Source organism: Musca autumnalis, unplaced genomic scaffold (assembly GCF_047663935.1).
Source record: "Musca autumnalis isolate F117 unplaced genomic scaffold, ASM4766393v1 scaffold_3, whole genome shotgun sequence".
Lineage (NCBI taxonomy): Eukaryota > Metazoa > Arthropoda > Insecta > Diptera > Muscidae > Musca > Musca autumnalis.
Window position 1 is genome coordinate 83,838,172 of NW_027411866.1, and position 25,425 is coordinate 83,863,596.

Consider the following 25,425-nt stretch of genomic DNA (forward strand, 5'->3'; position numbering starts at 1 on the left):
AAAGATAACAGAGGTTACCTGGAGTCATTCAGGATATTTGTGCTTCCCTCTTTCAAGGTGCCTTTATGGAAGCTTTCGGGCTTGGATGATTAAAATGTTGGTTCACGACTTCTCAGGTTAACCTGTATGGAACATACAATTTCTCTTATAAATTTTCCATTTTTCTTTAATTGGGCCACTTTTCACTATACTAACCTCTGTGTAATAATAGTTAGCACTCAATTTTATATGTTAATGTCCTTTTATTTTTTTTTTTTCAAACAAGGCTCTAATATGTTTGCTTGTATTTGAACGTTTCTTCTTTTTTTGTATTAACACGTTCGCTTATTAAACTGTTTCGTATGCTGGCTACCTTAGAAATGGCCACAAACAAGCGCCAAATGCTTAGTCAGCTTCCAAAAATTAGCCATTTTTCTATTAGTTTTACCACCTCTTGTTGTCTTCTTCATGGCGTATAAATAAACAACATTCGTCCCTATTTATTTCCTCAGTTGGAAAATTAAAGTAAAAATGTTTGCGCCCCTCAGTTTTTCCGGACAACAACCATATCTATACCCGTTGAAAATTCAAATTCATAAATTTTCCCCAACGTATCCCAAGGCGTAAGCCCTTACGCTATACGCCCTACATTTTTATAGGTCGTATCCCCAAACCATTTTTCAGCTTATGACTCCCTACCCTAATCCCTCACAAAGATGTCAATATTATAAGATAGGAAAAGTCAATTGTGAAAAATTAACTGTAGAGGGAGTTAACCTCTGTTGCTACGACATCATAGCAACATTCTGTTAAACGAAAACTGTTACTCATTGGAATATTGACAAGAAAAACATTAAAACTCAAGTTTGACGGCATTCGCTTTTGATTTTTTATTAAATAAAAAATAAGAAATAGTGAAGAAATAAATTTCAGCCACAAAACACGACGTTAATTTTTTCTGCCGCGAGAAATGGGAATCAAAAACGATTGGCATTGCTGTTATCAATTCCAGTGAGTTGTGTAGCCATCTGTAACCAAAATATGGAACTATTAGCATATGTTTTTGGAAAATGCATTTGTTCGGGTCTTTATTGCTATACGTCTTTGTCCCTCATGCATTAAGTTTCTGTCAATTTGCAAAGTTTCCACATGCAGTCGTCTGCATTGTTTACTTTTTTTGTATTTAGTTTATTTATTTATATTTATTTCGCCCTTACTAACATATTTTTCTTTTCTTTTTCAGGTGGACTATATTTGGGAATGGTTTCCAGCGATGGAAACCATAAACAGACGGTGCCCTTCCAGCTTATAATATTTGGCATAACAACGCGCTGGCGGCATCGCAACGTTGGACTAGGGGACCCCCGGTGGGAGAAGATTAGACCCTCCAAAGCAAAGCACCCGGTCCCCTAAGATATATAAAAAGAATAATGGTTTTTTTTGAAGGTGGTTTTTGTAGCTTCCACCATGGAAAAAAGCTACACCCTAGCGAAGCTCCACGCAAAATTTTTTTTGCGTCAGGGCCGTATTTGCGGGTATGGGGCGCCCGCAACAAAACTCCGAACCTGGCGAATTTACGATGACAGGGACGGTGTGCGGGGTTTATATGGATCTGTGCCCAACGTGGGGAACTCCCACACCCTGAGAACACAGCCGGGCAATTCTTGATGATTTTTAGGGAAGTATTGTAAATGTAAATAGGAGTTTAAGCATTTACTTGGTGGTATTATTGTGTCATTTTAGGTATACCCATAGATGAGATGACTTCTTCGTGGGCCTGAAAATGATCATGGGATTTCCTCAATCTTTTTGTATACACCGTGAGTACCGCCACAATGCAAGTAGATATGCATATGCAGTTTGTCATTGATGTTTAATTAAGACTTATAAGGGTTTAAGAATAAGTGGGTGTATAATTAAAACAGACAGTGTAGAATTACGGACGAAGAGACTAGGTGTATAAATGCGATAAAAAAGGTATAATTAAAGGACGAAAACACTAGGTGTATAATTTGGACATAGAGGTGTAAAAATGCAAAAATGTATAATTATAGGGACGAGAAACACTAGGTGTATAATTGTGGTAAAGAAATAAAAAAAGGACGAGAAACACTAGGTGTATAAATGCAAAAAGTTATAAGTAATGGACGGGAAACACTAGGTGTATAATTTAGACATAGAGGTGTATAAATAATAAACTGGACACTTGGTGTATAATTCAACATGGATGTGTGTATAAATTTCTAACGGGCACTCGGTGTATAATTGAAACAAATAAGTGTATAAATGGGCACGACGTCACTAGGTGTATAATAGAAAAAAAAGGAATGTATAATTGCAGGACAAGGACACTAGGTGTATAATTAAAACCGGTACTTAATTCTATCAGGAACATGAAAACAGGCATATTAGGCTAAGTGTTCTTAACCCTAATATTGCACTAAAATATCACAGACCGATAGAAATACTATTGCACCTTATCTTAATACTAAACCTTGATATCTTTGGCGTGATATACACCGATAGTTTTCCCTTGCAACGTCTCCAATTCATACAAATTGTTCCCAATTGGCTTCGTGACTCTACACTTTACGAATTTCTTGCAAAATTTTGCATTTCTATTCTTTTCAAAGTCACTAAGCACAGTATTTCTCCGATACACCTCTTGACCAGGTACAAATCGGACCACTCTGGCTCTTTTATTGTACCTTTGGGCACTTTTTTGATAAGCTGAATGCATATTTGATTTAATTTTTTTTCTGATTAGTGTCAATCTATCTCCTCTATCCAAATCCTTTAATTCGTGGTCACACATTGACGACAGTTTTCGGGCCAATTTGTAGTCGCTACCACTGGAGAACATATGATACCCAAAAAGGGCAAAGAATGGGGATACTCCAGTGGCAGAATGTACCGAAGTGCGTAAAGCACATTCGATTTCCGACAGATAGAGGTCCCAATCTCTATGGTCGTCTTTGAGGTAGGCCCTGATAGCTGCTAACACCGACTGATTAACCCTCTCAGAGGCGTTAGATTGAGGGGAGTAAACCGCGGTACGCATATGTGTGATTTTATACATCTCTATCATTTCTTTAAATCCTTTAGCTACAAATTGGGCCCCGTTATCCGTATGGATAACTTCGGGAACTCCAAATTTGTGGAAGATCTCATGAACTAGGAATTTTTTTATGTTATTTGTGGTAGCATCTCTCATAGCCTTAAGGAAGGTAAATTTTGTAAAATGATCTACCACGATGAAGATATAGCAGTTTCCCTTCTTCGATCGTGGATACTTCCCCAAAAAGTCTAGATAGAGTTTTTGGAAGGGTCTATCTGTTTTGACCTCTTGGCCAATTTCTGGCATAAGGTTTTGATTTGCCGGCTTAGTTTCCTTACATATTTGACATGACCTAACGTATTCCCGGACTTGATATGCCATATTTGGCCAGTAGAAAAATCGTTTAACCCTATCTAAAGTTTTTCTAATGTCACCATGAGCAGCAGTATTTGTCGTATGGGCGTTTTCAATAATGGTAGAGGTTATATTCGATGGTATCCATAACTTCCACATGTATTCATCTTCCAATTCTAAATCAACTCTACATTTCTTAAATACCATACCTTCATCTACCTTTAAGTCTGGTAAACGATCGGGGTTATCTTGGACTGTTTTAATCAGATCTAGATATTCGTCGCTTTCAAATTCGGTTGTTTCAAAATCTAGTAAGTCGAATTTGGACAACTCTTCTACTTGCAACCGTGATAACATATCTGCAACTACATTGTCTGATCCCTTCCTATGTTCAATATCAAAATCAAAGGCCTGTAGTTGCAGAGACCATCTAGCTAACCTACCGCTTAGATCTTTCAACGACATAAGCCATTTCAAGCTGGCATGATCGGTAATGACCGTAAAAGGCATCATTTCGACATATGGCCTGAACTTTTTAACAGCTAATACCGCAGCTAAGCATTCCTTTTCAGTAACACTGTACTTTCTTTGGCAGGAATTTAGCTTCTGCGAATAGAACGCAATTGGATGTTCTTCATTTCGGTCATTGAGTTGATAGAGGACTGCTCCTACTCCATAATCAGATGCGTCACATTGGATATAAAATCTTTTCGTGAAATCTGCATGCCGCAAAACTGGAGCCGAAGTCAAAGCCTTTTTCAAATTTTCGAATGACTCAATTGCTTCTGGTGTAACTTCAAACTTTTTGGTCTTTTTAAGTGTATTGGTGAGTGGAGCGGCGATGGTGGCAAAATCTTTTATAAATCGCCGATACCAACCGGCAGTACCAAGAAAGCTGCGCACTTCTCTTGTACTCTTTGGCATTTTGATTTGCTTTATAGCTTGTACTTTTTCGGGATCAGTTTTTAAAGTGCCTCCTCCAATAATGAAACCAAGGTAGCGAAGTTCTTGAAAGCAAAATTGCGATTTCTTCAGCCCGATAGTTAGGTTGGCTTTTCGTAGACAATCAGCCACCTCTTTTAATAAACGTAGATGCTCTTCGAAACTACTAGAAATCACCAACAAATCGTCTAAGTAAATAAAAACATTGTCTTTCAGCTTCTGAGGTATCACCTTATCCATTAGACGACAAAGGCGTTGAGCGGCATTACAGAGGCCGAATGGCATTACTCTAAACTGGTATAGAGGTCGCCCGGCCACTGTAAATGCTGTATATTGTTTGCTCTCCTCATCCAGTTCGATCTGCCAAAAGGCATATTTTAGATCGACACTGCTGATAAAGTGCGTCTCATCAATTCGACTCAGAATTCCATCAATATTTTGTAATGGGTACGCATCTTTAATTGTTAACTTATTTAATTTCCTAGCATCTAAACAAAATCTATTCTTTCCAGGTTTCCTAACTACCGTAGTTCTATTACTCCATGGGCTATCACTTAATTCTATCACATTTAATTCTAACATCATATCAATTTCCTTATAAACTATCTCTTGAATTGCCGGAGAGATGGGGTAATATCTACCTTTTACGGGTACAGCGCCATCTATAAGTTTAATTGAATGTTTTTCTAGTGATGTTTGCCCTAGACCCTTTTCTTCGAAGCTATCAAAACTTTTTATCACCATATCCAACTGTGATTTTTGCTCAGGTGTAAGGTTATGTGGTTTTAACTTATATTCTACATTCTCTTCTACCATATCTTTCTGAATTTGTTCCATATTTATTTCCTCAATCCCAATTACATCTGGAGCCAATTGAAAAATTCTCCAAAAGTCTATTCCTAAGTAGAGAAACTGTTCCAAATCAGGACAAAGATACAACAACAGTTCATGCTGTTCACCTTTGTACTCTATGGATAGGTTTACTTTGCCTAGTATTCTATGATGCTGACCACTAGCAGTTTTCACATCGGTCACCATTGGTTGAATACTTAAGCCTAACTCCTCTATAAATTCTCGGCAATTCTTACCTAGGATGCTGACAGATGCTCCTGAATCCAAAAGACCATTAAGTTTTCTACCCTCTATACTGACTTCTAAGAAAACTCTAGGGTCTTTAGATCCCACTGAAGCCCTTTTTATAGTTTCTATTACTAACTTTCTATTTTTCTTGCGTTCAGCAAATTTCCTACGGACCTTGAGGATTCTGTTTGAAACATTGACTTTAGTAGAACTATCAAAAATACGTTTCCTAGTTTCTTCATAGTTTTGTTTCCTTATTTCAACCGGAAAACAATGCCTTGCATTCGGATTCCATTTTTCATCATTAGCTTTCATTAGTCTGGATTTAACGTTTATATTTTTCTTTTCAGATTTGGATGATAATATCGTTATGGTTTCTCCTTCGCAGGGTTCTCGGTTCGGCGTTGGTTTCCTGCAGTTCCCAAGCCCCTTTTCACGTTTTCCGGGTTGCAGTTTGGGCACCGAACTTTTGTGACCCCTTGCTTTCCACACTTGTAGCAGAACAAGGATCTTTGCATCGAAGGACACTCCATGAAACCATGTCCCGATGCTTGGCAATTCCAACACACAAACGGTCTTTGTTGTCCACGGCCTGAATCGATGGCAGCAACATCGGCTGTTTCATAATTCGATTCATCATCTTCATCACTTACCAGATCCTGAACGTAAACCTCGTTCACATGCCTATTAACACGTTGTGGTGGTTGGGCAAATGTTCGTGTATCCCTCCTTGGAAAATTTCTTTCAGCCTCGATACACTCCATTCTCAATTGCTCCACTGAAGAAACAGTCATCGGGTAAATTATTCGTCCAATACTCTCTCTCATATTTCGTTTCATAATCCTTATCATTTCATAATCCGATATAGGCTGCAACAATTTGGAACGAAGTTGACCCATGGTGAAGAAAAAAGCATCTATGGATTCGTGACTTTGTTGTTTTCTATCTATCAAATCACGCATCAACTCAAAGTTTGAACGTTCAACTTTGTATTGGCTCTCCAAAGCATGCCGAAGTTCAGGCCAATCACGTACATAATGTGTCTTCGTATACAGCCAATACCATTCATGTGCCTGCCCAACAACTAAAAGGCGAAAATCCCTCAAAATTTCAGACCATGGAACGTCATATTGAGCCTGAAGACGTTCCAAACGAAAAATGAAGTCATCCACGCTCATATGGGAGGTAATACCATCAAATTCTATACCAAATTTATCAACCCTAATTCTTATCTGTTCCCCATTTAGGTCATTCATTTGAATTTTCATTACCAGTGGCCATGTTCATTCCACTGTTAGCCATTTTACTTAATTTCGGTGCCGTATGTTCCACACAATCAATATCACTGTAATCCTTTTCTAATTGTCTTTTTCTTGTTTGTGATCTAGTTTTTCCTAGCATTACTTTTCACAACTGAAAAGTCCAAAAAAATTATCTTAATAACCTAATATTTTCCCAAATCAAGTTTATCACTTAAGTCTTTCGTTTTTCTTTGATAGATATAAATGGGGGCTGGCAATTATTGAAGGGTAGTGTGTGCGGTTTTTACTAAAATTTTAAAATTTGACTCTTTCATAAGAAAGCTACTCCTTAGAGTGTGTTTCTAGTCAACATTAACATAACTATTTCATATAGTAAAAGGCTTTCTTTTGGTAGTCTAAATTTATGACACCAAAGATCAATAAATCACTCCGATACACCTGTCCTCTAGAATACGATCTGGAGCGGCTATCGATATATTAATTTATTGCACAAAATACCTATACTACACATAAAAAAATCTAAACCTAAAACAAAAATATTGCACTTCATATACTACTAATGTCCTAGCTAGTATTTTACGGACGACTAGGCTGTACTTTGCACAATATGCTATTGGAATCCTGGTTTCTAGACATCTGGGTTGGAATTGTTGTAAACTTCTATACTTCTTTCACCCACGATAAGAGTGGACAGGATATAGAGCTCCCAACAATTCCTCTCCAGAAATCCTTCCACCCTGATACTGGTCTATTGTCGTTTCAATCTAGTGGGCTATTATAATGTGTGTAGATGGAATACACATTGTTCTAAATCATATTAAACTTTCGTTTTGGGCGCCATATTGTTACGTGCCGCTATAGGCGTTGACCAGATTCAGGACCAGCTAGCTCAACCGGCTTCCTCTCCTGGGTATAGGTCCATCCCATCTGGCAACCCACGGCAGTCACAATTATCCTAAACCAAATGAACACAACTATCACGGAAACACACAGAAGTAGGGTGGAGGTGGACCTACCAATCGCCCATCCCAACCATGGTCACTTGATTCCTTTGAAATGCATTGAAGTGACTCCCATAAGACCGCCCACACTTTTACACTTACACTTCACTCTTCCATACGCCCCTCAAGTCACTTTACCAACACATAATTATGTTACTTTTTCACTATTCATTAAGACAACATAATTTTATTATAAACTTTCGCTTAAAACTAAAATATATCTATTATTTTTTTTTATCTTTGTTCTTATCGTCTAATCTTTATTATATTTATTTTTTTTTACTTTTCAGGCTCACTGGCCAATTCGAACCCGGATGTTCCGGAATGTAGTGACTGCACTTCAAATTCTCAAATCAAATCAATTATCTTTGAACTATCAATCTAATATCAAACAAAAAAATGTATTTTTTTATAAATCTCAAACTAAATAAAACAGGACTAAAATCCCTGAAATCATATTATGCTCTTGTCAATTTAATCTCATTTAACTCGGCACCACTAATCACTGTCTGTCCACTCTCTTACGATACCCTATTGCCTGCGGAAATGTTGATCATATATCGACCTAAAGGAGCTCAATACTTATGGTTTCAAACGCTAGCAACTTATATCATAAAAAGGGCTAACTCCAACAGCTACCGTGCACTAACTTTTGGTCTACGCCAATATGATCTCAAAGTTTGAACGTTCAACTTTGTATTGGCTCTCCAAAGCATGCCGAAGTTCAGGCCAATCACGTACATAATGTGTCTTCGTATACAGCCAATACCATTCATGTGCCTGCCCAACAACTAAAAGGCGAAAATCCCTCAAAATTTCAGACCATGGAACGTCATATTGAGCCTGAAGACGTTCCAAACGAAAAATGAAGTCATCCACGCTCATATGGGAGGTAATACCATCAAATTCTATACCAAATTTATCAACCCTAATTCTTATCTGTTCCCCATTTAGGTCACGATTTTGACGAACAGGGTAACCCTTTTCACTTTCTTTATTGGATGCTTGTGCCCATGGTACAAATACACAGGTAGCCGCATCGGCAATTGTTGGCAACATAAGATGTCAAAATTTGACATAAATTCAATGCAATTGACACATTATGTTACCATCAGCTGGCATGATAATGCTACCTGTATTATTGTACCATGCTTGTGCCTGACCTGTACTGGTACCCGGATTATTATTGACATTTGGTAAGTTATTTATCGGGTTTGTTATTGGGGTATTATGTGGTTGGTTGTTGTCCAAAGAGGGGCTGCTAGTTTTTGTTAAGGCCTCAAAGCTTTTTGTTAGTTGACCCATAGTTCTCATTAAAACTGACATGTCATTCCTGATCTTATTCATTTCTTCTTGTAGTGCCTTTTGGGATAGTAAAATATCAGTATTTGGAGTCTCAGGGACTTCAGAGCTACATCTAGAGCTTGCCTCACTACTCGAGGTGGACTGCGAAGCAAAAGCCTGTCTAAAGGCCATATTCGCATCCCCTTCTCCAAACACGGTTATTGCTTCATTTGAATTTTCATTACCAGTGGCCATGTTCATTCCACTGTTAGCCATTTTACTTAATTTCGGTGCCGTATGTTCCACACAATCAATATCACTGTAATCCTTTTCTAATTGTCTTTTTCTTGTTTGTGATCTAGTTTTTCCTAGCATTACTTTTCACAACTGAAAAGTCCAAAAAAATTATCTTAATAACCTAATATTTTCCCAAATCAAGTTTATCACTTAAGTCTTTCGTTTTTCTTTGATAGATATAAATGGGGGCTGGCAATTATTGAATGGTAGTGTGTGCGGTTTTTACTAAAATTTTAAAATTTGACTCTTTCATAAGAAAGCTACTCCTTAGAGTGTGTTTCTAGTCAACATTAACATAACTATTTCATATAGTAAAAGGCTTTCTTTTGGTAGTCTAAATTTATGACACCAAAGATCAATAAATCACTCCGATACACCTGTCCTCTAGAATACGATCTGGAGCGGCTATCGATATATTAATTTATTGCACAAAATACCTATACTACACATAAAAAAATCTAAACCTAAAACAAAAATATTGCACTTCATATACTACTAATGTCCTAGCTAGTATTTTACGGACGACTAGGCTGTACTTTGCACAATATGCTATTGGAATCCTGGTTTCTAGACATCTGGGTTGGAATTGTTGTAAACTTCTATACTTCTTTCATCCACGATAAGAGTGGACAGGATATAGAGCTCCCAACAATTCCTCTCCAGAAATCCTTCCACCCTGATACTGGTCTATTGTCGTTTCAATCTAGTGGGCTATTATAATGTGTGTAGATGGAATACACATTGTTCTAAATCATATTAAACTTTCGTTTTGGGCGCCATATTGTTACGTGCCGCTATAGGCGTTGACCAGATTCAGGACCAGCTAGCTCAACCGGCTTCCTCTCCTGGGTATAGGTCCATCCCATCTGGCAACCCACGGCAGTCACAATTATCCTAAACCAAATGAACACAACTATCACGGAAACACACAGAAGTAGGGTGGAGGTGGACCTACCAATCGCCCATCCCAACCATGGTCACTTGATTCCTTTGAAATGCATTGAAGTGACTCCCATAAGACCGCCCACACTTTTACACTTACACTTCACTCTTCCATACGCCCCTCAAGTCACTTTACCAACACATAATTATGTTACTTTTTCACTATTCATTAAGACAACATAATTTTATTATAAACTTTCGCTTAAAACTAAAATATATCTATTATTTTTTTTTTTATCTTTGTTCTTATCGTCTAATCTTTATTATATTTATTTTTTTTTACTTTTCAGGCTCACTGGCCAATTCGAACCCGGATGTTCCGGAATGTAGTGACTGCACTTCAAATTCTCAAATCAAAGTACAATTATCTTTGAACTATCAATCTAATATCAAACAAAAAAATGTATTTTTTTATAAATCTCAAACTAAATAAAACAGGACTAAAATCCCTGAAATCATATTATGCTCTTGTCAATTTAATCTCATTTAACTCGGCACCACTAATCACTGTCTGTCCACTCTCTTACGATACCCTATTGCCTGCGGAAATGTTGATCATATATCGACCTAAAGGAGCTCAATACTTATGGTTTCAAACGCTAGCAACTTATATCATAAAATGGGCTAACTCCAACAGCTACCGTGCACTAACTTTTGGTCTACGCCAATATGATCTCAGTTTACACAAAACAAAACTCCTTAATGCTGCCCTACTTATTTTAACACTAACTTTTTTCTTCTTGTTGTCACTATCAAATGGTTTTGCAGGTTATCAAATCATATTAATCGGTAAAAAATGTATCGGTAATGTTTCAATCAATTTGTTTTTTTTTTTCTGCCGGTATATTCTTTAGTTTGCGCACTCTTAAAGGGAAATTTGTCGTTTTGGTATTATGTCCTGTTAACGGCTTAGATATAGGGATAATAAAAATCCTCTGCTCGTTTTTGCTCGGGACAAAAAGATAACAGAGGTTACCTGGAGTCATTCAGGATATTTGTGCTTCCCTCTTTCAAGGTGCCTTTATGGAAGCTTTCGGGCTTGGATGATTAAAATGTTGGTTCACGACTTCTCAGGTTAACCTGTATGGAACATACAATTTCTCTTATAAATTTTCCATTTTTCTTTAATTGGGCCACTTTTCACTATACTAACCTCTGTGTAATAATAGTTAGCACTCAATTTTATATGTTAATGTCCTTTTATTTTTTTTTTCCAAACAAGGCTCTAATATGTTTGCTTGTATTTGAACGTTTCTTCTTTTTTTGTATTAACACGTTCGCTTATTAAACTGTTTCGTATGCTGGCTACCTTAGAAATGGCCACAAACAAGCGCCAAATGCTTAGTCAGCTTCCAAAAATTAGCCATTTTTCTATTAGTTTTACCACCTCTTGTTGTCTTCTTCATGGCGTATAAATAAACAACATTCGTCCCTATTTATTTCCTCAGTTGGAAAATTAAAGTAAAAATGTTTGCGCCCCTCAGTTTTTCCGGACAACAACCATATCTATACCCGTTGAAAATTCAAATTCATAAATTTTCCCCAACGTATGCCAAGGCGTAAGCCCTTACGCTATACGCCCTACATTTTTATAGGTCGTATCCCCAAACCATTTTTCAGCTTATGACTCCCTACCCTAATCAGCTGTTTTGCCTCATGCATTAAGTTTCTGTCAATTTGCAAAGTTTCCACATGCAGTCGTCTGCATTGTTTACTTTTTTTGTATTTAGTTTATTTATTTATATTTATTTCGCCCTTACTAACATATTTTTCTTTTCTTTTTCAGGTGGACTATATTTGGGAATGGTTTCCAGCGATGGAAACCATAAACAGACGGTGCCCTTCCAGCTTATAATATTTGGCATAACAACGCGCTGGCGGCATCGCAACGTTGGACTAGGGGACCCCCGGTGGGAGAAGATTAGACCCTCCAAAGCAAAGCACCCGGTCCCCTAAGATATATAAAAAGAATAATGGTTTTTTTGAAGGTGGTTTTTGTAGCTTCCACCATGGAAAAAAGCTACACCCTAGCGAAGCTCCACGCAAAATTTTTTTTTGCGTCAGGGCCGTATTTGCGGGTATGGGGCGCCCGCAACATGTTCCCAATAATTGAATTTGTTTAGATAATAAACGATATTCAGGACTGTGCCTGTTACCAGAAATTTGGTAAATTCTGTACAGATTTTTTATTCTATCATTTTCCCAGTTACGACTTTTTCTGAATGATCATCGGAAACAGAAGTTATGGTACGAACAAATTCATGCATATAATCGTCGATCTCATTGTTAGACAAGTTTGTAACTGAATTTGGATAGTGATTCAAAATATTTTCAGTTACATCATACTTAAAATTTTCCCAATTCCAGTTACGATAACTAACAAAACTTGAAGGGGGTTGCAAAACTATCTCGAAATTTGGAAGCACGACATTAAATTTTAAAGGAAAATGGTCTGAAAAGTTGGGTAAACACGAGGAAAATAGGAAATCGCTATCAAATATATGTCACACATTCCAGAGATAGACTGTGGGTTTTCGGTGCACAATATAAGCTAACGGCAACACCCAGCTGACTGAACTGAGCTGTAATGTTAGTGTCAAATTCCGTATAACATTTTATATATATATTTCTATTTTCGATGTATATTAGGGATATACGTATATTTGTCGCTGGCTGTGAATTTAACTACTCCCGACTGAACCACAAACCCATGGGCCAAATAAAACACTTTCATAAATGTATATGCTGTGTAAATGGGCGTTTATTTCTAACCAAAAATTATAATTAAAAATAAATATAAAGCTGGAAACACATACAACGTTTGGGTAAAGTTTTGTGTCGTTTTGGCCGTTTTTACACTGTTGGGCATGATGCCGAAAAATTCAAATTCATTTGAAATATATGCCGACAAACAGATAAACGCTGGACTTTGGCAGCGTCGTCGCCCTGTTGTTGTTGTTTTTTTCTCGACGCCCAACGCAAAACTTTAATCAAACGTTGTATCTGTTTTCAGCTTAAGGAGCAACACGACATACCGCAGTCTTTATCCGTCACGAACTAAATTTATGAAAAAAGGCGACAATAATAAAGAAAGGCTCAAATGATCAATAAGGAGACGACTCAAAACTAAATAAATGTAAACATAGAAACACACATATGCAAACATATGGATGGCTGTGTCTATGACGTCACACCTTCACCCGTATGATGCTGTGTGGAAACCAAGATCAAACAAAAATGTAAACAAACATAAAAATACATGAGCGGCAGCGACATCCGGGCCCCGTGGCTTAATAAGCCCAAAGGATCGTATACCGACATGACAACACTCAACAATTCTCTTTTTGTTGGACACCTTTCTCACTGATGATGTCTGGTTTGACTCGATGAAATTTATTTTATTTATTTATTTTACTTCCTGCACAACAAGATCAAGATCTTATAAATTACAGTGCAGGATTACACGTAAATCTCAGTTAAAACTTAGGGGTCGATTATGGATAGCAACCTAACTTCAGTTGCGTTGCCACCAACAAATTTAGTAATAGGAATTTCCATTTCTGCATTGAAATTCATACTTTTTAATTAAATTTATAGCTGAAGGTTCAAAACACTGATATTGAATAAATTTTACAACAATTTGTGTCGTTTCATTTATTTTAATTGTATGATTTTCTCTTCTGGCAACGCAACTACAGTTGAGTTGCTTTCCATAATCGACCCCTTAAATGCGTCTTCACCAGGATTCCTATACATTCCTAGAATCTTTTCTGTGGAAAACTGGACGTCGGCTAGATTATCACAGAAGTTAACAATTCTTCCTAATGGCCAGAACAGAATCAATCGTCGCTTGCTTTGCTTGCTTCCCAAATGTCAAATTATAAAGGAATGCTAGAGCCTCCTAAAGGGGAACGCAGACGGATTTGCAAAGAGGATCTGGCATTCCTTTATAATTTGACATTTAAAGAAGCAAGCAAAGCTTTAAGTTACCCTCCAGAGCCACGACAACCCCTTTTGAATTCGATGTGAAATTGAAACAACTTGAAACCAGCTGACATATGTATTTCACCCACTTGCATCGATATCTCTATGGCTTTCTCTAAAGTTTCGAAGCTGTCAACAAAATCATGAACATAATGGATGTCGATATTTGCCTTCACTGCTCTGGGGTAACGATCACGAAATTCTAGGGCATTGGTCTCTTTCACATACTGGGCAATACAAGGCGAGCAAGCGGCTATAAACGTCATCACAATCATCTCATAAACATTTGGGGAACAACATTCATCTTCACGCCAAAGAAATCTTTGAGAACACCTATCTTCTGGGGCAATAACCATTTCCCCAGATTCCCGATTCGAAAATTGAACAATAATTTCAATAATAACAATAATTTCGAATTCAGTGAAACTCCTTCTACTTTGGCGGCAGCATCAAACACGAGGCGAAGTTTCCCAGGATTCAACACGCCAAAATGTGGCAGATACCAAGTTCTCGGGCTAAAAATAGATATTTCAGATGAAGTTAACTTTCGTACAAACCCTTTGGTGACATAATCTTGAATGATTCGCTTGTAGTCGGAACCAAACCAAATTTTCTTCAGGCCATAGTAGTCTGGATTGAAATCTTCCGGCAACCTTTATCATAAAATCCTTGAGCCACTGTCTAGCACGAACATCATTCTTACCATATATTGTCAGCAGGGCATTCAAACCAAGTTTTCCTTTTCGAAGTAACTTGACACCAAATCATATACATTTTGCTCTGGCTGAGCTGTCAGTAATCATGTGTGGGATGCAGGCTGTCTTCCACACAACTGACATAAAACTACCCATCCTAGGAGTGTATTCGCTGCAAAAGGCCACCTTCTTCCAATAGCACGACATCATCTGGCAACCCCAAATGGCAATGATCAAGTCCGATAAGCATCTTAGGCGTAACGTTGCTGTGTGGCTGCACGGGCACATCATTATGCTTATTTGACTTCATGTTGAAACTTTGAGTGGGTAACTTCAAATTTGGAACACCATACACATTACTCAAAGCATACTTCCTCCTCTTAGAAGTACCACTAACATGAAGATCAACCACCAGTGCACTTTCTTGAGACGACTTACCACCATACCAGCTTAAATTCAACTTGCCTTGACGGCCACTAAGCAGGGATGCCAACTGTTCCGAGGTAAAAATCGCTACAGAAAAGATGTGTTAAAAACCACCACAAATCTCTACTGAGTAAAACCAAAAAACACTACAAAAATGAAAGAGTGAAATTTAAAAAAAAAAATGCCATACATGTTTTTATCTATTTCTTCAATCGCTACTGTAGCGATTTAAAATAAAAAATCGATACAACCCCTAAAAAGTAGTTTTTGTACGTCAAAAATCACCACAATTATCGGGAAAACACCAACTTGGTACCCCTGCCACTAAGTCCAAGCTGCCTCACCAACGAACTGTCTATCATGGACACCGACGAACCTTCACCCAACAAGGCAAAAGTTTCAACAACACAGTTCGGACTATAAAGCTTCACAGGCACCACACGGAACAACAAGTTTGAATTTTCACAAATACTGGAAACACAACTCAACACTGGCTCGGCATCTAGATCATTCCGACTAACAACACAATTTGAATTAACTCATCCATTTGTGTTGGGTTTGATAAATGTTGATTACCATTTGCTGTTTCCAAAAAGGCGGCAATATTTTCTACTTTTATTGCAAATGGCACCAACTTCTCCACGGTATTTTCACTAATGGACGGAATTTCCCTCACCTGCTTTAACTGCCCTCGTATCAACAACTCTGGTCGGTCATATTGGAATTTCTGTTGTTTCATCACGGTACTCACATTGTCGGGATGTATGAGCAACGACTTCACACATTCCCTAGCGTCACCCTTCAATGCTTTCTGCAATGGTACTGGTACGCTGGCAGCGACGGTTGAGCAACGGACGACGGAGCTGGTTACAGAGGCGGCGGCTGGCTATTACGGGAGACTGTAGGCTGATCACTGGTTACGTAAGATTGTGGTGTTAGACTCGGAACATTTGTGTCTACTTCATGCTGGGCACTGCTGGAACCACCACCATACTCACTCAAAATGTTACCAGTAACCAATTGTGCTGAACATGGCGTTGATCCGTTAGCGGAAGTCATTGCAACTTTCAATGCACGCTGTGAATTTTGCAATTGTAACTGGAACACATCAATTTGTTTCCTCAAACTTTGCATTTTACCTTGGGAAACACTTTGCATTGTTGTTCCTGCAATCGACTGCCTGAAAACACCTATTGTTGTAGCGACAATTGTAATTGGCGTACTAGGAGTTCCAACAGTGGTAGCCACAGTTGACTCTCCGGCTGAAGCGGAGGCACCCACTGGAACACTTTTAGTACATCTCGCGTTTGTTTTATTTGGTGCTGATCTCGGCTGCTGCTGTTCCACAAACATCCCATACGGGACAAAGGAGACTCCCCTCATATCAATGAGTGCACCCCGATTCATATTAGCTCAATGATATGGGACCTACAGTTTATCGCCGAGTCCAAACGGAGTGTCATAAGACACCACTTGTAGAGAAGTTTTACATGGCGGAAATACTCAGGAAATGTCGCCAACATTACTGAGGGGTATTTTTCCACAGTTGAAATTTTTTGATGTTGACTGGCCGCGGAATCGACCCCACGGCCCACAGTGTCACGACCGTGGCCAAAAATGGTAAAAACTAAATACTTCGTTGAACAAATTTATTGATGGGGAGTAATAGAAAACATATTAATTAAAAAGAATCTGCATTTTGGTACTGATACGTGAAGTAGTTTTTGCTATATGAGGATTTAAATCCGACAATTTTTGTTAATACGTATTTTTGTGTTTTTTTTTTTCTAAAATTAAAAAATTATATTATGCGTTAATATTTAAAACTTAAAAGTAACGGTCGCTGCAAAAATGGTTCCTAAGTTCTCTTGGGATGAATAAACTTGACTACATGGTGTTCACATTTACCCAAACATGTATTACTAATGGCCTGTTCCCGTACGTTATAAAGTGGTAAATGTCGTAAAAGTTGGGAACAGGCCATAAGTTTATTAATTTTCTGAATCAAATTTTAAATTGAGTGGAGTGGGAAAAAAATGGTATAAAAGTGTATATCGATATTTTTTGCTGTATGAGTAGTAAAAAGTGAGTACTTCAAATATATAAAGGTCCCAGCTGCAGAGGTTTGCAGACGAATGTGTCATTTCTCTTTTTCAGCGACCACCTCACTGAGAGGATACCCCTTTTTTAACAAATCGTTTTGCGGTGTTGGCTATAGCGCGAAAACAAATATATTTTTATGGGCTTGTTAAGTACCTAATAATCTTGCTTCAAAACGAGAGAATTTTAAATATATTCTTAAAAAAATTGTGAACAGCGAAAATCAAAATTCGATTTTTTACAAAAAAATTGACGGTTTTTTGACCACTAATCGGTCAAAAAAATTATTAAAGGAAATTTCTTATATATAAAGACAAGAGATTCGCTCTGTTCCAGAACCTGCAAGAAGCTACTATTTTTTACTACGATAACATTTTTTCCTTTATGTTATCGAAATAAATAGTAAAAATTAGTAGATTCTTGCAGTACTGGAACGGACCATTTGATATATTCAATATGCTCACAAACAATATGAAGACTAAACACCAAATTTCAGTCATATCGGGTGGATATTGAGGATACAACACTCAAAATACCGAAAATGAGAAGGCACGGTTCTATGGGGCTATAGGAAGACGAGGACCTATACCGGCATATTTCTGGTGGAAGGTTATAAGTCCACCAACGGAGACTTAATACCAATTTTCAGCCATGTCGGTGTGATAATCAGGCTAAAAGCTCCAAAATACCGAAAATCGGGAGGTACCGTCCTATGGGGGCTATATGAAGGCTTGGACCTATGCAGACAAATTTCAATGTGAAGGTATAATGCCCTCTACGAAGACTAAATACCAAACTTCAGCAATTTCGGTGTAATAATGAGGCTAAAATCTTCAAAATACCGATAACCGGGAGGTACCGTTGTATGGGGGCTATATCATAACGTGGACCTAAGCCCACAATTCTCTGTTGGAATGTTTCATACCTCTGCCGAAGACTAACCACAAAATTTGAATATTTCGGTTGGTCATTGTGTCTAAGACATTCAAAATACCGAAAATCGGGAGGTACGGTTCTATGGGGGCTATCTCAATACGTGGACCGACAAACCCAATTTTTTGTCCTGAAGATTGTAAGTCAATAATAGGTACGTGTACCAAAATTGATGCATCTACGACAACTCCTTCTATTTTTGGCCACAGTTAATATGAACTCGCGACCTTCAGCGTGCAAGGCGGGTGTGCATACCATTGCACCACGGTGGCACCCACACTAGGTATTACAAAAAAAGTATTACAATTTTTTAAATGGCAGCAAAACACATAATCTTTGCAACGAACAATTTTTCAAAATGGCGGCAAACTCTCCACAAATGGATGCAATTGAATTTCTGCACCACAAAATTTCAGCAAATTTCACACCAAAGGGCCACACAATTATTTCCATTATTATCCATAATTATATTATTATCCACAAACATACCCAGCAAAATAAATTGGAAGTAGTGCAATGTGGACTAGTTCTGTCACGGCATGTTTTGATGCAGTTCAACCGGAGTCGTGAAAAAGGCACTCCAGTCCTCACATTTTAACCGCATTTGGATGCAATCCAAAGAATCACATCCACTTGTCACATTTTAACAACATCCGGATGCAGTTCAGCGGAGTCATGAAAAAGGCACTCCAATTCCTCACAATTTAAGAGCATCCGGATGCAGTCCAAGCTGAGTCTTGAAAAAGGCACTCCGTTTGCTACATTTTATTAGCAGTTGTTAGAGATCCTACATGTACATAAATCAGTTTGTACATCTCTACATACATTTTCCAAAAAGAGATAAGCGTGTTAACATTTCCAAACATTTGTTAATACAAACTAAATAATATTTAATTTGTGAACATTTTTCCGGTAACTCACGAGAAGAAAATTTCCGAGTGGAGTGCTGTTGGAGTACATGTCGAAATCTTAACTGGTGAAGGGAAGACAACCCATTAAGCAAGTGAAGTAAAAACAGTTCAGCTTGGAACAAATGGAGAGCGGAGGAAACAGCATGTTTGCGATTGAATTCAATGGAGAATTTTCATAATTTGTGTTAATGTAATAAAGTTCTTAATATTTTTGTTTTACACAAATAATAAATGCATTTTATTTGTTCTGGCATATTTTGTAATGGCTTGCACAATTTCCGCAGAATGCCTGTATCAAAACACGTGCTTTGGACTGCCTCCTATTCTACCCCAAAGGGTTAGTTAAAATGCAATGCCAAAGGGTCAGTTAAAATGCAGTGCCAGAGGGTCAGTTAGAATGCAGTGCCAAAGGGTCAGTTAAAATGCAGTGCAATGGAGTGCCTCTTTCAGTAGTCACGCTCTTGTAAAAATCATGAGTGAAAATGCATAATTTGATGCACTTCCAGATCACTTGTACATATCATTTAATTGCCTCTTTGGAGGCAAACTTTTTGCTGGGTATCTTTCTCATCTATGAACATTGGAATTTCAAATTCCGCAAAAACTTTCAAGGTGTAAGCACCTTTCATTTAATATTAGTTAAGGCGCACCGTGTCACATGTTTTTGTAAAACCGACTTACTACGCATATACCTCTACAGGGTTGTATTTTTCAGCGATTTTCATACCTGGCCTACGTCTACTTTATTATACCATGCATAATATGTCAAATAAATTGAGATAACAGGCGTTTTAGAGCATCGCACTACCGAAGTTTTTTATCATCACTTATTATGTGTGTTCGTTTAATTAAAATTTGTACAAATTGTTACTGAATGTTGTTCGTTTACTCTACAGTACAATACAAAAGACATTAGCCGATTACAAGATGTTACTGAATTTGTACAAATTGTTAAGTAAACGAACACACCTATTGTCTACTAAAGTTTTGACAAGTTGACGGTGGTGACTTGAAAACGATTTTTTTTTTGCACAAAATCCTGTTGAGAAATCTTTGTGCACAAAATCTTATTTGAACTTTGTTGAAATTGAGTTTATACTCCTCGCCAAGTCTGAAATCATTTTATTTTTGTCTTATTAAGGCGAAGGTCATTTATAGTGATTTTATTTAATTATCTTTCGAGTTGAGCTGTTATGACCTAATGCCTTGTTCATACTAAGGCTAATTCGTTCTCTATTCGTTGTTCGAATCCAAATACGATATAATTACTTCATTTCCCACACAAAATTTTGAGAACGAACGATTTTTGTACTTTGTTCAATTTAAATTACTCTCCGATAAAATATGTCCCATCTCTAACAAATGAGAAAATTTATCAAAATAAATTAATTATGACAGGAAAAATAAAAAATTTAAAAATTTATTAAAACCCAAACGGGTATAAATTTAGAAACAAAAATCAAATTCTTTGAAAAAAATCTGTATACCAAAAAGTTATTTTGGCAAGTCTCTCCCTCGTTAATGTTGAAAATAGAAAAATTAAAAAATGTTCTGAAAACACCAAAATTGTGAGAAAAATAGAAAACATGAATGAAAATAATATAATTTAATATTAAATAGATATCTGAAAGAAGGACATATTCATTTCAAGGACAGTTCATTTCAATTAATTTTACTCGTCTTTTGCCTGAAACTTTCTTTAAAATCAGTAAATAAAAAGTATGAAAATGCGAATTATGTTGCTATGAATTGAGTACCATGTCGTATGAACGGGTTAATTCGTGTACGTAGTTATGAGAGCGAACAACGTTATTCAAATGCTGGTATGAACATGGCATAAGAGGTACATTGAAATCATTTCCATTTCATTTACATATACCATGGTGGTATTCCATGTTTATTGGTCTGTTCCTTTACTTTTAAAAATGGTAAAACTGGCAAAAGTAGCAAAAGTTGTAATCTACTTCCATATGAATTGTATGGTGTCTGAAGTAAAGGAACGTTTTTCGAGTAAAAAGTTGTAAAACTTGAAGATTCTTGCACCTAAAGAAACAGGGCTTATATTATAGCCTTTTGCATGGTTAACCTTCTTAATGAAGATTTATTTGCGTATGCGCAAAGGAATTCACATTTGAAACCCAGTGGGTTTGTTAAATCTGGTTATATATAAACGTACTATTATACCCCGTTTATATATAACCGGATTTAACAAACCGACTGGGTTTTAAATGTCAATTCCATTGCTTATATTTCAAACAAATCCTTATAAAGAAGGTTAACCCTGCAAAAGCTCTAATATAAGCTGTGTTCCTTTACTTACCTGAGGTTACAATTTTTACCATTTGTTACCATTTTTAACCTGCAAAGCGTTCCTTAACCCCAAGAAGTTGCAAAACTGGAAGCAATTTTTAAGAGCAATTCTTCTACCACAGGCTACCAGCAAAATTTCTGCAGGTCAAAAATGGCAGAACTGATTTTTCGACTTTTGTTTGACGATTATTTCACAATGAAGAAGAAAATGGACGAAAAACAGAAGAAAAAGTCGAACGCTGACAAAACTAAATTAAAAACTGTAAAATAAAAGACGAAATTTGATTTTTTATGTTTCTTTTTGACATTGCTGCCAGATCTGCCATTTTTCCGTTCCCTTACTTTCTTTTCTGGTAAAAATGTTCATGAGATAGCAATTTTGACACTTTTCTCTTTTACCACTCTTACCATTAAAAAAGTAAAGGAACAAAGCTATAAACAGCATATTATACCTCGGTAACACTTAACCGGATTAACCCAGTGGGTTTGGGTTTCAAATGTCAATTCCATAGCGCAAACGTCAAATAAATCCTCATGAAGTGGGTTAACCCGGCAAAAAAACTTTAGTGTAACCGTACTATAAGAAGTAAGGTGTTTGCATGAATTACAACAACTAACAATTTTACAATAACAACATGGTTTTATGGGAACTAAATGGCAATATGTGTGTTCGTTTACTCAAGATTGGTACGAATTGTTACTGGATGTTTTTCGTTTACTCTACAGTACAATGCAAAATACCTTAGCCGATTACAAGCATTTACTGAACATGTACAAATTTGTACAAATTGTTGAGTAAACGAACACACCTAATGGCAACATTTGAATACTAGGGTCTTTCCAAAATAGTTCAGAAAAATTTACAGGAAACAAATGAAAAGATTTAAAATTTAATTTTAATTGGCATCGAAATTATAATATATAATTGTTCCACAAACATCCCATGCGGGACAAGGGAGACTTCTCTGAGTGCACCCCGATTCATATTAGCTCAATGATATGGGGCCTACTGTTTATCGTCGAGTCCGAACGGCGTGTCTACGACACCACTTGTAGAAAAGTTTTACAAGGCTGAAATACTCAGGAAATGTCGCCAACATTACTGAGGGGTATTTTGCCACCGTTGAAAAATGTTTGATGTTGCCTGACCGGGAAATCGAACCCACCACCTTTAGCGTGCAAGGCGGGTGTGCATACCATTGCACCACGGTGGCACCCAATTACAATATACATAATTACTATATACATAATGTGAATACATTTTATATATTTATTATGCGGCACTGAATAGAATAGATTGGAAATCTATTTATAAAATTTTGTAATATTCGGTGTAGATCCTAATATATTCTGACAATTCAGTTTATAAAAAAAGTAACCGTATGATTGTCAATTACACGTTATATTATTACACCATGATTCATATCAATAATTAGAGGAAACATACACTGCCGCTCACTTGAATAGAACCCCCCTGCAAAATTTTTTTCAACTTCCATTTTTTCCGAATTATACAAGATATGAAGTTTTTAAGTTTTAGTATATTTTACTTCATGTGTTTGGAGTAAACTTAGTCATTCATTTGCATTAAAATCCAATTTATATAAGAAATATACAAGGAAAACAAAACAAGTGAGCCAAGGCTATAGTCGGGTCGGGGCCGACTATGTGATACCCTACACAACTACCCCTGTGCATAAGCTTTTGACTGGTAACATTCAAAGTATTAAAATTGGGATAGCTTAGCGCCTTTGCTCTGAATGTCTTCATTAATACATGTCAGTTTTGTTGAAACTCATTTAAGTGCATCGTCAGTTCAACTCAAATAAAAAAAAATGGAAAAGTGGGATGTACGCCAACCATCAATAGCCTTCTTTCCCTCTTAGACCCCCATCAACCCCCAAAATTTCCTGAGGATCCGATCAAAATTCCGATCTGTAGTGTGATTGCACAAAAAATGGAAAAAGGGATGCATTACCGACTATTGCGATATCTCTGTTGTTTGACCACCTATGACAACCTACTTCACATCGTGGTAAACGTGATATTTTCTTCATTCCTTGCCAGATTTTCTTTCGATATTCCTCTTACAGAGGAGAGATATTCGCTTTGAAATAAAACTTTTATGTATTCATAACAACTTAAATAATTTCTACTTGTTCAAATTTATCAATGTAGCATTGATTTCTGTAAATGTTTATTGTCATTGAAAATGTGTATTCATAATATTGTATTGAAAAATTTTCACAGTCTGTTTTCAACCCTTTATAATAAACGTTGTAATACTTTTATAAAAAAGAATCCTCGGAGTGTTTTAATTTTTAACAGGTTATGGGCCTTAATCCGTAACCATCGCGAAGAAATAGTGTTGGAAATATTATAACGAAGAATCAAGGAATAGAAATGGCCAATTTTAATGGACGAATTCCATTGTTTAATGGGTCAAATTACGCCACATGGAAAACTCAAATGGAAGCAGTTCTTCAAAAGGCAAGATTGTTGAAATATGTAATTGGAGAAGAAAACAGGCACATCGTTCCAGAAGTACAAGAATCAGCAACACCAGCGCAACGAGCTGAATATAAAAAGAAATTGGATGAACAAATAGCCTACGATGAATTGGCACTCGATGCTCGTTCAGAAATAATTATTTCGCTGGATTCAAATATAGTAAGAATGGTAAGGAATTTCAAGACTGCTCGAGAAATTTGCAAATACTTTCAAGAAACATATGAACGAAAATCAACGAGACGTAAGGCTGAAATTTTTCGTAAGTTACTCAATTTGAAAATGGCCCCTTCCCAAAATCTGTCCGAATATCTCATTGAATATGATATTTGTGTGTCGAGTTTGTCAGAAATTGACGAAAGTCTCCTAAGCGTTATTTTGCTGGATGGTTTGTCGGATAAATTTAAAGAAATCCGTGCCGCTTTTGATACTGCCAATGAGTTCCCATCGCTCAATGTGTTAAGGTCCCGTTTATAGGAAGTTGGATCTGAAAAAAGTGATGAAGATGCAGAAAATGCAATGAAGGCAAAGAAGTTTAATCCAAAGCAAAGCAAATATCATGAACCTGAATCAGGTATGTCAGATAAAAGATTCCCGTTTAAGTGTCATAGGTGTGGTAAAAAAGGCCACAAAACAAAGGATTGCAGAGTAAACATCAGTGGTGGCAATCATTCTATAAAAACGGCTTGTGAAATATCTGACAGGGCAAAGGGATGCAGAGAAAGGAGTGTGAAAAGCAAACAAAATCTGTCAACATGGTGTCTTGACAGTGGCGCCACATCTCACATGTGCGTCGATGAATCTTTATTTATGGAATTAAATAAAAATTATAATAGTAAAGTAACACTAGCTGATGATACTAATGTCAAAGCAGAAGGAATTGGAACTATACAACTAAACGTGTTAGTGGAAAACAAAATGAAGTCCTAAAAATTGCAAAATACGCTGTTTGTACCATCACTTGGAGGAAATTTAATTTCAATATCGAAGATTACTGATTTAGGCTTCGAGGTGTTAATGAAAGGAAATAAAGCGTATGTACGAAAAGAACAGCAATCAAGGAGAATGGATTGTATATGGTAAGGTCAAAAACTGATGATTTCAAATGTAAAAAGTCTTCTGAATCTGACGTCACATTCGAAATTTGGCTAAACGCTTTGGTCACTTGAATAACAATGATTTGGTGAAACTACACAAGGAGAAAATTGTTCGTGGATTGCCTAAAATTAATTCTTCGGATCCATTTTGCGATGTGTGTATTACGGCAAAACAAACACGATCCCCTTTTCCTAACAAAAATAGTAAATCGGAAAATGAAATCTTGGACTTGGTTCATACGGATCTTTGTGGACCAATGCT

The 25,425-nt window shown here is 36.9% G+C and overlaps 2 protein-coding genes and 1 long non-coding RNA gene across 3 annotated transcripts in view; 1 reads left to right on the top strand and 2 right to left on the bottom strand.

Moving 5' to 3' along the window:
• LOC141396626 (uncharacterized) overlaps window positions 1–360 on the bottom strand; it is a 100,485-nt gene extending 100,125 nt beyond the window's left edge. The window contains exons 1-2 of the mRNA XM_073972241.1: window positions 196–360; window positions 19–122 (exon numbers count right to left, since the gene is read on the bottom strand). Coding sequence (XP_073828342.1) covers window positions 19–28 — 10 coding nt within the window. The 5' untranslated portion in view covers window positions 29–122; window positions 196–360. The remainder of the gene's footprint in view (window positions 1–18; window positions 123–195) is intronic.
• A 370-nt stretch (window positions 361–730) lies between these two features.
• Window positions 731–8,705, top strand: LOC141396632 (uncharacterized). Its single transcript, XR_012411211.1, has 5 exons — window positions 731–1,799; window positions 5,764–6,210; window positions 6,282–6,598; window positions 7,967–8,568; window positions 8,631–8,705. It is a non-coding gene; the product is annotated as an uncharacterized lncRNA (long non-coding RNA).
• A 54-nt stretch (window positions 8,706–8,759) lies between these two features.
• On the bottom strand, window positions 8,760–11,546 carry LOC141396631 (uncharacterized). The gene is made up of 2 exons (XM_073972254.1): window positions 11,353–11,546; window positions 8,760–11,279 (listed from the first exon to the last, which is right to left on the bottom strand). Exon 2 carries the CDS (start codon window positions 9,333–9,335, stop codon window positions 8,760–8,762), a length of 576 nt encoding a protein of 191 aa, XP_073828355.1. The 5' UTR covers window positions 9,336–11,279; window positions 11,353–11,546.
• Between the last annotated feature and the right edge of the window lie 13,879 nt (window positions 11,547–25,425).

Coding starts and splice junctions, on each gene's coding strand:
- LOC141396631 (XM_073972254.1), bottom strand. CDS start 9,335: ATGCTAGGAAAAACTAGATCACAAACAAGAAAAAGACAATTAGAAAAG.